This window comes from Sinocyclocheilus anshuiensis, unplaced genomic scaffold (assembly GCF_001515605.1).
Source record: "Sinocyclocheilus anshuiensis isolate Anshui unplaced genomic scaffold, SAMN03320099.WGS_v1.1 scaffold458, whole genome shotgun sequence".
NCBI classification, from domain to species: Eukaryota; Metazoa; Chordata; class Actinopteri; order Cypriniformes; family Cyprinidae; genus Sinocyclocheilus; species Sinocyclocheilus anshuiensis.
The window spans coordinates 182435-196302 of NW_015542338.1; the positions used below are offsets into that span (position 1 = coordinate 182435).

The 13868-nt window shown below is 32.6% G+C and overlaps 1 protein-coding gene across 1 annotated transcript in view; it reads right to left on the bottom strand.

The window, feature by feature from the left end:
- The window catches only part of LOC107691163 (myotubularin-related protein 3-like), a 26585-nt gene that overhangs the window by 866 nt on the left and 11851 nt on the right, over positions 1-13868 (bottom strand). The window contains exons 10-16 of the mRNA XM_016489649.1: positions 12901-13009; positions 11501-11686; positions 9694-9862; positions 8767-8914; positions 6469-7327; positions 3471-3584; positions 3173-3252 (exon numbers count right to left, since the gene is read on the bottom strand). Coding sequence (XP_016345135.1) covers positions 3173-3252; positions 3471-3584; positions 6469-7327; positions 8767-8914; positions 9694-9862; positions 11501-11686; positions 12901-13009 — 1665 coding nt within the window. The remainder of the gene's footprint in view (positions 1-3172; positions 3253-3470; positions 3585-6468; positions 7328-8766; positions 8915-9693; positions 9863-11500; positions 11687-12900; positions 13010-13868) is intronic.

The following is a 13868-nucleotide window of genomic DNA, read 5'->3' on the forward strand; positions in this document are numbered from 1 at the left end:
CTTATATTATATATACATATTTAATATATAAACAACATATTTTTCTTAAATATATACATGCATGTGTTTGTATTTAAATATACATAATTAATATTCACAGTACACATACATGCATTATGTGAACAAAACTTATTTTGGATGCGATTAATTGTTTGACAGCACTAATATATATATATATATATATGCGCTAATTATACATAAATGAATGGCAGTTAAACGCTTTATACACACACACACACATATATATATATATATATAAAGTCGAACCAAAATTTATTCAGACACCTTCAACATTTCTCACATTATCACAGTTTATTCGCTATAGTTTAGAAAATGGTAATAAAATATGACAAGAACTCAGAGTTAAACTGTGTCAGAACAAATTCATCTGGATAATGTTAGATATAATATATATATATATATAATGTCTGAATAATGTTTGGTCCCAAATTTGTATACATTTTGCTGGTAGTCCACTGTATGAAGAATTTTTGGGTATAATATATCACAATTTAGTGTATTTTGCTATATATATATATAGTGCTGTCAAACGATTAATCGCGATCAATCGCATCCAAAATAAACGTTTTTATTTACATAATATATGTAGGTGTACTGTGTATATTTATTATGTATATATAAATACACATTTAAAGCCTTTTTTTTTAATTGGTCAAAATAACAAATGTTTTCATTTATTGTGAGTGAAAATCAGGGTTATTCCACCAGATATTGATTTCTGAACTCTTCTGAAGTTCAAAGATTGGTATTGTGTGGTCTAAAAATGAATTTAAACATAATTTTGACCAATTGTCATTTCATGCTCTAAATGACAAAATTTTTATTTAAAATTTGGAAGAAAGGTCATCAGTAGTTTACAGAATAAAACTTTTTTTTACTCAAAGACTCATAAATCCAGAGAAACTGAGAATTTTCAAGTGGTCTCTTCATGATTTTTTCTTCTCTATAGTAATCAATGGCAGTTCATTTCCACAAATTGAGTCAAATTTCTTTCATCCTAACTGTGATTGAATGATATTCCAGACCAGCATTTTCATCTGGACTTGACTCTGACTGACTGCTTTGAATCTGAGTTCAGAAAACAGCTTTTACACTGGGTTTGCACCAAAAGCTCTAGTGTGAAATAGTGCTGGGCGGTATGACCACAAATTTATATCACTTTTTATCACACATTATATTTTTCGAAATTATACCGGTTTCACGGTACAAGACAGTATTTTTTTTTTCATGCATGACCGGGTGTTAACCATATTTTCTACTGATTGAGAGAGGAAATACTGCAGTATATTGACTTAGAATGCCCTATTTTACTGTCATGATGAGTGAATATTGTCAAAAAATACCACACTAAATAGTGACTAAACACTAAACACCGGTATTCGGTGTGAACCGGTATACCGCCCAGCACTAGTGTGAACACACGCATGGGCTGCTGGAGGTGTGATGGAGAACACGACAGGCTGGTTTGGGAGAGAAGGGAAAGACGGATGGATTGAGAGGAAGTGCAGGAGGAAGAGGAGGAGCGTCTCACCAGGCCTCAACCGGCTCTCTGCCGCTGCAGCAGAACGAGAGAGAGACCACAGTCACACTCAGACTCATTCAGCAGCTGCTGAACTCAAATAGAACCTCATATTAAATCTAGTTTAAAATTAATATCGTTTTTTATGAATCTATATATATGTTATATCAAAGAAGTTCAAAAGTTGTTGTTGAAGAAAATGGGGAAAAAAATTACAAATTAAAAATATAATTTGCGGGTATTATTAATTTTTTTTTGCATTTTAATTCATATATATTTAATACATATTTGTTTTAAAATATCGGGGGGGGGTGTTAAAGTAACAAATTATTTTAAATTTTTCATTACATTTTTTAGCAGTTTAATTTATTTAGATATTTTTAATACATAAGATTTTAATTATTAAATTAAATCATATTAGATATATTGAAATAAATATATTTTTATGTCAATATAATATATTAAATAAATCAAACACAGTTAATTTTGTTACTCCAGAAGTTCAAGAACCCTGTTCTTCAATAAAAACAAAAGTTGTTGGGGGGAATAAAGTAGAAATATTATTGAAGTTTGTTTTTTTTAATTACTTTTTTTTTTTTAGCATTTTAAATTCTTTGAATACATTAAACTTTAATAAACAATTAATTAATTAATTATTAAATTGAATAATTAAATATATTTTATGAATATATCTTAATGAATTAAGTGAATAGGCCACAATTAATTTTGTGATTCCAGAAGTTCAAGAACGGTAAATAAAAACAAAAGTTGTTGATGGGGAAAAAAATTAAAGTAGAAATATTATTTAAGTTTGTTTTTTAATTACATTTTTAGCATTTTAATTCAGTTAGATTATTTGAATACATAAAACTTTAATAAATAAATTATTAACTGGAATCATTAATTATATTAAAATTAATATATTTTATGAATATATCTTAATATATTCAATTAATAAACCAGTTTATTTTGTGACTCCAGAAGTTCAAGAACTCGATGTTCTTCAATAAAGACAAAAGTTGTTGATGGGAACATTTTAAGTCGAAATATCATTGCAGTTTTTTCATTACATTTTTTAGCATTTTAATTTAGATTATTTTAATTAATAAAACCTTTAAAATAATTAAATTAAATAGTGCTCATGTGAAGTGCACAAGACTCGATTCACAACTAAAATGACTCTAACCTCCTTTTAAGTGTGAACTGTTGCTTAACCCGAGGTTTACAAGACGTTAAGTGCAGAGTGAAAATCTTAATTAAGGAATATTCCGGGTTCAGCTCAATTGACAGCTTTTGTGCCATAATGTCGATTACTACAAAAATCAATCAATTTGTCCCTTGTTTACTAAAAAAAAAAAAAAAAAAAGCAAAATTGAGAATACAGCGAAGCACTTACAAATGAAGGTGAATGAGGCAGAACTGTGAAGCAGTACATTAACTCTACTGGTAAAAAACTCTATTATTTGAGCTGTAAAGCATATTGTTTATGTCCTGTAGCTGTACTAGTGAGTATTTTAGTGTTTAACAAATGCTGTGGATTAATGTGCACTGTGTGTTTTAGGATCAGTAGCGGGTGAGATTCAGGACAGAGGAGGGTAACGACACACACACACACACACACACACTGATCACCTGCAGTGATGCTTCCTCGCCGCCAGCCAGAACGTCCTCTCGCACCCGTAGCAGCGGGACGCCGCGTGATCCGAGAACCACTGCGTCACATGACCACAAACACAACAAGCATTAGAAACATTAACCACATGAAGTCACGTTCACACTGCGGCCAAATACGGAGTCACTCCTCTTCTGAACTGAATCTGGTCTCATGCAGAGTTGAGGTTTTTACACATTCTACAGCCGGGTGTCGTGAAGGCAGAACGCAGCTGAAGCAGCGGCTGTTAACTGTGAGTGGATCGTCTGATCTGCTCACCTCTGCGTCCTGTTGTTCGATCTGTTCCCAGCTGGACTCGGACAGGAGATCGGTGTTCCCACAGCGCTGCAAACAGCTCGACTCCACGTTATTCTCTCCGTCCGGCAGAGACGTCTGCGGCACACAGGAACAGGAAGTCAGATTTACAGCTGACAACGTCAACGGCGTTAATGAGATTAAAGGTCCGTTCACACCACAAACACTAACTATAACGAGAAGTACAACGTTAACCATAACTAAAATAATATCTATAATTATAATAACTATAACGTTAACCATAACTAAAATAATATCTATAACAATAATTACTAACTATAACGGTAACTATAATGTTAACCATAACTCAAATAATATCCATAACACGAATTATAATAATAACTATAACTAACTATAATGTTAACCATAGCTAAAATATCTATAACAATAATTACTTACTATAACCGTTATAACGATAACCGTTAACCGTACCTAAAATAATATCATAACAATAATTATAATAATAACTACAACTATGTTAACCATAACTAAAATATCTATAACAATAATTACTAACTATAACGATAACTATAATGTTAACCATAACTAAAATAATATCCATTAATAATAATAATTACTATAACTAACTATAATGTTAACCATAGCTAAAATATCTATAACAATAATTACTAACTATAACGATAACTATATCGTTAACCGTACCTAAAATAATATCCATAATAATTATAATAATAACTACGACTATGTTAACCATAACTAAAATATCTATAACAATAATTACTAACTATAACGATAACTATATCGTTAACCGTACCTAAAATAATATCCATAACAATAATTATAATAATAACTACAACTATGTTAACCATAGCTAAAATATCTATAACAATAATTACTAACTATAACGGTAACTATAATGTTAACCATAACTAAAATAAAATCCATAACGATAATTATAATAATAACTATAACTGTGTTAACCATAGCTAAAATATCTATAACAATAACTAACTATAACGATAACAATAATTATAATAATAACTACAACTATAATGATAACTATATCGTTTTCCGTAACTAAAATAATATTTATAACAATAATTATAATAATAACTACAACTAACTATAATGATAACTATAACATTAACCATAACTAAAATAATATCTATAACAATAATTACTAACTATAACGATAACTATACCATTATTAACCATAACCAAAATATCTAATAACAATATTTATAATAATAACTATAACTATAATGCTAAATAATATAAATAATATTTATAACAATAATTGTAATAATAACTGACAATAACTAACTATAATGTTAACTATAAAATAATAATTATAATAACTATAATGCTAACTTAAAATAATGTCTAACAATAATTATAATGATAGCTACAACTATAATGATAACAAAAAAGACTAACTATAAAGAGATCAATAACAATAACTTTGATAAGTATGACTATAACTATAATTATAAATATAATGATAACTTAACAATATTTGTAACTCTAACAATAGCAATAACATAACTATAACAATAACTATAGAGCTAACTATAATAACTATAACAATTTCTATACCAATAAATATAAAAATAACAATAATGATAAATATAATAACAATATCTTTAACGATAACTGTAGCAATAACTATAATAATGACTATAAAGATAGCAGTAACTAACGATAACTATAATGATAACACTAACGATATCTATAACAATGAATGTGATAACTATAGCGCTAACTGTATCTGATCTATAACGATAACTACAAAGATATCTATGAAGATAACTATAATGATAGCTAAAACAATAACTATAATATCTATAATGATAATATCCACAACTGCACTGATAACTATAATAACTATAATGGTGACCATACCAATAGCGATAACTATATTGGATGATAACATTCTGTTTATTCTAAGCACGCACTGCAGTTTTGTCGTCTCGCCGCTTTAAATACTCGAGCTTCTGATTGGCTGTCAATGTTTTCATCATTCATCAGCAGTGTTGGGGAAAGTTGCTTTTAAAAGTAATGCATTACAATATTGCGTTACTCCATAAAAAAGTAACTAATTACGTTAATTAGTTACTTTTTATGGAAAGTAATGCATTACGTTACGTTCGCGTTACTTTTTAAATCTGGACAGGGCTTGCTTGTTTGTTTTTAAAATAAAAAAGTTATATTTTTGGCAAATATAAAAGCCTTTTCACACCAAAAGTGAAATGAATAAGCCTCAGGCTGAAGGGAAAGTAAATATATGTCCGTACAGTAGAAGGCAGAAGAAGAAATTTCAACACAATTCAGCAATAAACAAAGACACACAAATGTTTGTCTAGAGTAATTTGTGCTTATTAGTACGGTTGAACTGGATCATCGAAGGTCAGAAGCAAAGACATTGGTTAATAGAATGGGATTAAATACATAAAGGATATTTGTGTTGTTTAACATTTAATTATTGCAGGTTTGCGTCATATTCTGAGTTGCATTATTTTTATTCATTTTGAGGAATACTGAATCTGTGTTTTTTGAGTGAGATTAATTAATGCATATTCATATTTATTTTAGAACTACGGTAACATCTTCTGATTTCTCTCAACATGGGGACAGGAGAGCTGTCAATAAATAAACTGGGAAAAAAAAGTAACTTGTATTACTTATTTGAAAAAGTAACTCAGATATTCTCTAAAGTAATGCGTTACTTTACTAGTTACTTGAAAAAAAGTAATCTGATTACATAACTCTTGTATATGCTTGTACTACACTGTTCATCAACAGGGGAAAAATTGCTCTGAAAGTGACACCTTTACAATATCATTTCTCCGTTTTGTTATCGTTATAGTTGTAGTCTCTATCAGAGCTTGAACGATTATTATTACGACGGTTATAGTTATCGTCCTTGTGTGAACAGACCTTAATGAAATTATAAATTGTAAATGAAGTTATTTACGGAGCGTAAGGCGTGTTTGTTCCTCACCAGCTTCCCGTTGACATGCAGCCGGCTCCAGAGCTCCTGCACCTGTTTCTTCAGCGTCTCCCCCTGCAGCTGATGCCCCGCCTCCATCTGCCGCAGACGCACCTGTACGGCATCGCTGTGCAGACTCAAGCCGTCCTTATCCAGGTGCCCTAATCGCCCGGAAACTCCCAGCGAACGCTTGTGAGGCGACGTCAGAGAAGCGTCTCCCGCTGCGTCCTGATTGGCCGACGGAAAAAGAGGACGAACGGGATGCTGTGAAGGTGAGCAGACGCCGTTAAGAGTCTGAGTTGTGTGGTTTGGACTGGAAGAACTTTCCATGGAGGACTGGCTGCTAGATTCTGAAGGATCATGGGTGATTTTATAAGGTGCGTCATTGTCGGCGTTTGGCGTTAATTCACTGTTTTCATTGGTGGGCAAAGGATGCTGGGATGCAGGCAGGTGTTTTTCTTCAAGCTCAAACGTTTGGTCCTCACTGTTACTGGCATTCAGAGCTGATTCCGCTGAGATACTGAAGGCAGGCGTGTTATTTAGAAGATCCAGCATCCTGTCGTCGTCTTCTCTCACTTCCTGTGAGGTGTTTAGCAATTGGCCGTCATTCACAGAAGGTTCCGCCCCGTTTCCTGGACGATCTGTGTTTGATGCTTTAGAATCGTCTGTGTTTAAGCCAAGTCTCTGATTCAGGCCGCCGTGTTCTGACGTCTGCGTGTGGTTTCCGCAGGCTTCTGTCGTCACGCTGATCTCCAGGGCGAGAAGGCGGTCATGCCACTTCTCATTCAGGTTTGGGTCGCTGCTGCGGCGGTTCGGGGTCAAACCTTCACAGGATGTGGGCAGGTCGTTGTACGACCGCGTCTTTGGTAACCTGAAAAACCATCACATCTCACAATCAGAGAGGAACCTTTAAAGGTGGGGTAAGCGATTTTTCAAAAACGCTTTAGAAAACGGGCCGAGTAGCAAAACAAACTTGTAGCCAATCAGCAGTAAGGGGCGTGTCTACTCATGATGTGGAGGAGAGAGAGTTCAGTGCACAGGACGGACATTAGCTGAGCCGAGCGACAGAAAGATAGAGATGGCGGATAAAAAACAAAAGAGGGAAACGTCTGTGGAACAAAAGAAGGCTTAAGGCAAGAAGTAGGACGCGTGTAAATATCAGATCAGCTTTCCAGCGCTGGAGAGAACTCAAGGAGCGGAAGGCCTGTGAAAAGAGTTAATGATTGTGTTTACATGCACTAGAATGTTCCAACATTCATTTCTTACATAAATATTTTACGTTGGCATTTCTGTAGCTCGAACAGTAGAACGTGTGACTAGCAACGGAAAAGTCAAGGGTTGGATTTCCAGGAAATGCATAAACTGATAAAAATGTAAACCTTAGATCTGGGTTATTACAGCCAACTAAACCTAAAACAGAAAATAAAATCATTAAAAAAAATCATTTTTGTTATGTGAAATAAAATTTTACTGAAATAATATATATTTTTTTTAAGTATTTCTCATTTTCATTTAGTTGGTAACACTTTACAATAAGGTTCAATTAGTTAATGTTAGTTAATGTATTAACTAACATGAATGAATAATGAACAGTACATTTATTACAGTATTTATTCATCTTTGTTAATGTTAGTTAATGAAAATACAGTCCGTAATTGTTAGCATTAGCAAAGATTAATAAATGCTGTTCATTCTTAGTTCATGTTAACTAAAGTAGCTAACTAATGTTAACTAATTAACCTTATTGTAAAGTGTTACCATTTATTTTAACTTGATGTACTAAAATGACTAAAACTGAAATAAAAATTAAAAACCATATAGACATAAAGCAACAAAACAATAAAAACACAACAAAATTACTAAAACTACAGCTAATATTAAAACTAGGGCTGTCAAGCGATTAAAATTTGTAATCTTATTAATTACATTATGTGCCGATTAATTAATCAAATTAATCGAACATCAGTTTTGACTGACAAAAAATGTTGAGAGAAATTGATGAGAAAAACACTGAATATACATTACAAAAATAGCTTCAGAGAGAAATATTTTGATTCAACATTGCATAAATGATAATAAATGGGTATTAATTGAGTAAAAAAAAATGTATACTGAAATATGTATATCTCAGTGATTACCTTAAATGTAATTTTAAGTTGTTTTGAATAAAAGAGTGTTTAATGCATAAATGTTCATATTTAGTATGCATCATCTGACCGCATTAACCTGATGCATGTAAACATGGTTCATAAATGAGTTTGGAAAAAGGAACTGCAGCACACAGAAGCACATACGTCACGTCTCGTTTACCTGCTCACAGGTGTGTCCTCGGGCGAGGCTGAGGGGGCGGAGTGTGGCACACATGACTCGTCTGAAGGCGTGGAGGGGGCGGAGTTTGGCAGGTAGACGGCACTCCATAGCATCAGATTCCTCACGTGACACACCGGGTGCAAAACCTGATGGAGATGGAGAGATTCAGGCTGCGTCTCAAAACCTAGTGTGCTGCCTAGATAGAATTTAGAGCAGGCACTACAATTGAAAAAAAAAAATTTTTCATGTTTTTTTGGGGAAAAGTCACTTCTGCTCACCAAGGCTGCATTTATTTGATCAAAAATACAGTAAAAAAAATTGCAAAATAGTATTAGAATAAAAATAACTGTTTTCTATGAGAATATCTGTTAAACTGTAATTTATTTCTGTGATCAAAGCTGTATTTTCAGCATCATTACTCCAGTCTTCAGTGTCACATGATCTTCAGAAATCATTCTAATATGCTGCTCAAGAAACATGATTATTATCATCAGTGCTGAAAATGCATGTGCTGCAGTGTTATTTTACAAGCATTAAGAGACTATTACAGTTTTTATTCCTTTTTTGAATCAGTTTTTCTTTTTATATTTTCATTTTAATTGTAGTTAAAGTTTTAGTAATTTTGTTGTGTGTTTTTGTCATTTTTAGTAGTTTTGGGGTTTTTCATATATAGTTTTTATTAATTTTATTTCAGTTTTAATTATTTGACAACTAGTTGAAATAATTTTTTTTAACAAATTAACGTTTATTTTATTTCAAGTAACAAATTTTTTTATTTTAGATAACGATAATAACAGTGTTTTCAATTCGTTTTTCTGTTTTTATTTGAATTTTTAGTAAAAGTGGTAATTATGTTTTGTGTTTTTGCCATTTTTATTTAGTTTTTATTAGTTTTCTATTTATTTTTCATTTTATTATATATATATATATAGGATCGCAGCGAGTATAGGATGTTGTGGAAGGAAGTGTTGGCGGGCCGCAGCAGAGACCAAACAGAGCACGTCTTCTCCTGAACGCGCTGCTCCTCGCGCTCCTTCACGCTGTTACACAGGAACGTCCCAAACAGACACGAGTACGTGTGCTGCACTAACTTCACCTGCAGTAACAAACACAGCCGCTGTCATGATATATGAGTTTTCAATAAATCTGTCATGAAAACAAGTTTTTATTACAGCCACCATTTAAATGTTTACATTTCAACAACAAATTGGAGTAGAAACAGAATTAGTTAATTAAAAAGTCACCTTAAATGCAATTCAATGTCTATATGCAACTCCAACTTTTATTTGAGCACAGATTATTAAATAAATGTTACTAATTAATTGATTATTAAATAAGGCTGTCAAGCAATTAAAATTTTTTATCTAATTAATTACATGATGTGACGATTAATTAAATTAATCACAAATGAATCACACATCAATGTTTTTTTTTAACTGAAAATTGAAAATAAATATTGAAATAAAAAAATAAAAAAATACATGAAATATACTCTAAATATGAAACTAAAATCTGCCTGTCTTGATGAGTGAATCATTTAATCATTCATTCAACCGATTTGTTCAAACGGCTGATTTATTCAGAAATGAAGGAAGTGAGTGTCTTTATGAATGAGTCACTGAATCATTGACTCACTTGATTTGTTCAAAAATGCTGATTCATTCAGAAATGATGCAAGTGACTGTCTTTATGAATGAGTCACTGAATCTTTGACTCACTTGATTCGTTCAAAAATGCTGATTCAATCAGAAATTATGCAAGTGAGTGTCTTTATGAATGAGTCACTGAATCATTGACTCACTTGATTCGTTCAAAAATGCTGATTAATTCAGAAATGATGTGACTGTCTTTATGAATGAGTCACTGAATCATCGACTCACTTGATTCGTTTAAAAATGCTGATTCATTCAGAAATGATGCAAGTGACTGTCTTTATGAATGAGTCACTGAATCATCGACTCACTTGATTCGTTTAAAAATGCTGATTCATTCAGAAATGATGCAAGTGACTGTCTTTATGAATGAGTCACTGAATCATCGACTCACTTGATTCGTTTAAAAATGCTGATTCATTCAGAAATGATGCAAGTGACTGTCTTTATGAATGAGTCACTGAATCTTTGACTCACTTGATTCGTTCAAAAATGCTGATTCAATCAGAAATTATGCAAGTGAGTGTCTTTATGAATGAATCACTGAATCATCGACTTTCTTTTAAATATGCTGATTCATTCAGAAATGATGCAAGTGACTGTCTTTATGAATGAGTGACTCACTAGATTTGTTCAAAACCGTGGATTCACTCAGTAACGAATCTGCTGTGTGTTGCTCGGAAATGCATAACAGTTCTGCTGTGGCTATGAACTATTTTTGTTTGTGAAATTGAGCAAAACAGACAATATTGTGTCTAAAATGTAACACAATATTAATTATTTACTGACCTATTAAATCAATAACATATTTGTAATGGTGCATATTTAGGAGAAAAACAGCACTCTCACTGGTGTGACATTGCTCATTTTAACGTTATATTTTACATAATAAATTGCACCAAATTAACACACTATATTGACAGCCCTATTACTAAATTAACTTTTTGTTTGTTTGTTTTCGGTAAAAAACAACATTTTGTTGCATTACTAGAAAGCATATAGCCTATGTTTATATTCATTCCATAAAAATAAATGGATATTGAATATGAACAAGCACTGATCAAAATAATGACACTGAGTACCAGAAAGGCCTCGTTGAACTCGAAGGAGCATGGGAACTGTCTCTGGAGCTGGTGAACGCAGTCGAGCCACTGCAGGAACACGGGACAGCGCTCGTTCAGATCGCACGCGTTCTCGCCGTGACCGCAGCGGTCGGCGAACTTATGACCGTAATCCAACCACTCGGCCTCTACCAGCACCTGAAAACCCTGCCGAGACGAAATACAACAACAATTTACTGATCATGACTCCTTATTCTTTAAAATCTAAAAGTAAAGGCTCAGAAGTCCAGTGCATTTGATTTAAACTTTAATAGCAAAAAGAGTTAGTAGTTAGAGCTGCTAAACAGCAGAGGTCGCGACCCAGTACTGGGCCGTGGAAGAGCTGCTACCGGGTCGCAAGAACGTTTTGGGAAAAATATGACATTTATTGTGCATTTTGCCCTTTGAGAGCCACTATCTAAATTTACATACAACATGATTTCAGAAAACATTGTTTCCACACTTGCAACCGATTATCGGCGCCGATATTAAGCTTTTTATGGTTATCGGTATCGGTCATTTTCAAAACCGATTTGCCGATACAATAATTTAATAGCATTTAAAGAAAGTTTTTGTCAGAGCCTTTGTTATTCTTAATTTTGACATTAATTTTCATTTTTACACCAGACATATATATCGGTTCAAAATATTGGTTATCGGTCTACTTGGTCTATACTTTCCGTACCCACTGTATATAATATATATAATTTTAACAATATTATTTTGGCAAGGTTAGTTCAAATGTTAAATGGAGTAAGATGTTAAAATGTCAGTGTTTGTAAAAAGTTTTTTTTTAAAACTTGATAAAGATGCATATTTATAGTGTAAATATAGTGGTTACACTTAAAACTTGGCCTTTCTGTAGAGCTGAATTGAACTTCATAATTAATGAATTTTACACCGTTATTAAACTGAACGGTATCAACACAGGACTGAATTGACAGTCATGACACTCTTATCTATTTTAGAGCTGCTTTATAGCAGAATTTGAATTTGTCTCATATTTGAAGAAGTTCTGTATAAAGCGCTATAAAAATAAAGATAAAGAATTTAACTAATTTGATTCAACCAGTCATTTATGTTAACATCCCTAAGTCCCTATGTGGCATTTTTATTTAAATGTTTTAGTAAAGAAGATTTGTAGGTAAATATTGCCCTTTTTTATGATGTACTGTTATATTGGTGCATAAAAAAAGTAAATGATTAAATATGTTTTACTTTGTGCATGAAACTGTTTACCCTATAAAGCCATTTCAGAGAAAATACATACATTTACATTTCTGCAACTGGCAGACGCTTTTATCTTACTTAAAGCGACTTGCATTGCATTCAATTTTCACATTTGGTTAGTTCATGCATTTCCTGGGAATCGCACCCATGACTTTGGTGTTGGCTAGGTCTGTAATAATCGTATCGTCATCGGCCCTGAAAAACACATATCGGTCGACCCCTAAAACATATACACGCACCCCCAGCAGCTGGTCCACGAAACTGGTCCATGGTGTAAAAAGCTTGGAGACCCCTCAATTCAAAACTAACTTTCATATGCTGAACATAAAAGAAGATATTTTGAAGAATGAGAATATTTTATAATGTATATAAAATTTTGTAATATTATTAAGTTCTGTATAAAGCGCTATAAAAATAAAGATAAAGAATTTAACTAATTTGATTCAACCAGTCATTTATGTTAACATCCCTAAGTCCCTATGTGGCATTTTTATTTAAATGTTTTAGTAAAGAAGATTTGTAGGTAAATATTGCCCTTTTTTATGATGTACTGTTATATTGGTGCATAAAAAAAGTAAATGATTAAATATGTTTTACTTTGTGCATGAAACTGTTTACCCTATAAAGCCATTTCAGAGAAAATACATACATTTACATTTCTGCAACTGGCAGACGCTTTTATCTTACTTAAAGCGACTTGCATTGCATTCAATTTTCACATTTGGTTAGTTCATGCATTTCCTGGGAATCGCACCCATGACTTTGGTGTTGGCTAGTGCACATATACACTGAATGCTGCAAAAGGCTACTGAGATCTTTCTTAGCTATATTACCCAGTCAAACTTGGTGCAATCCCCGTTTAGTAAAAGTAAACCTTAAAAAACTATATTTCTCAGATCCTAAAGAGAGTGTATGTTTATTGTGTCCATAAATGCAGGAAGTGCTGACATATTAAACAGCAGTTTGCAGTCAGGTTACACCTGAATGTGCACTAAAATTATACAACATTCCTGCGACGCTGTAAATGATGCATGTTATTCTTCTAAGGAAGCGCTCAAAGGCACCACTGTGAGCACGACGTGATTGTGTGTGTGTGTGTGAGAGAGAGAGAGAGAGTGTG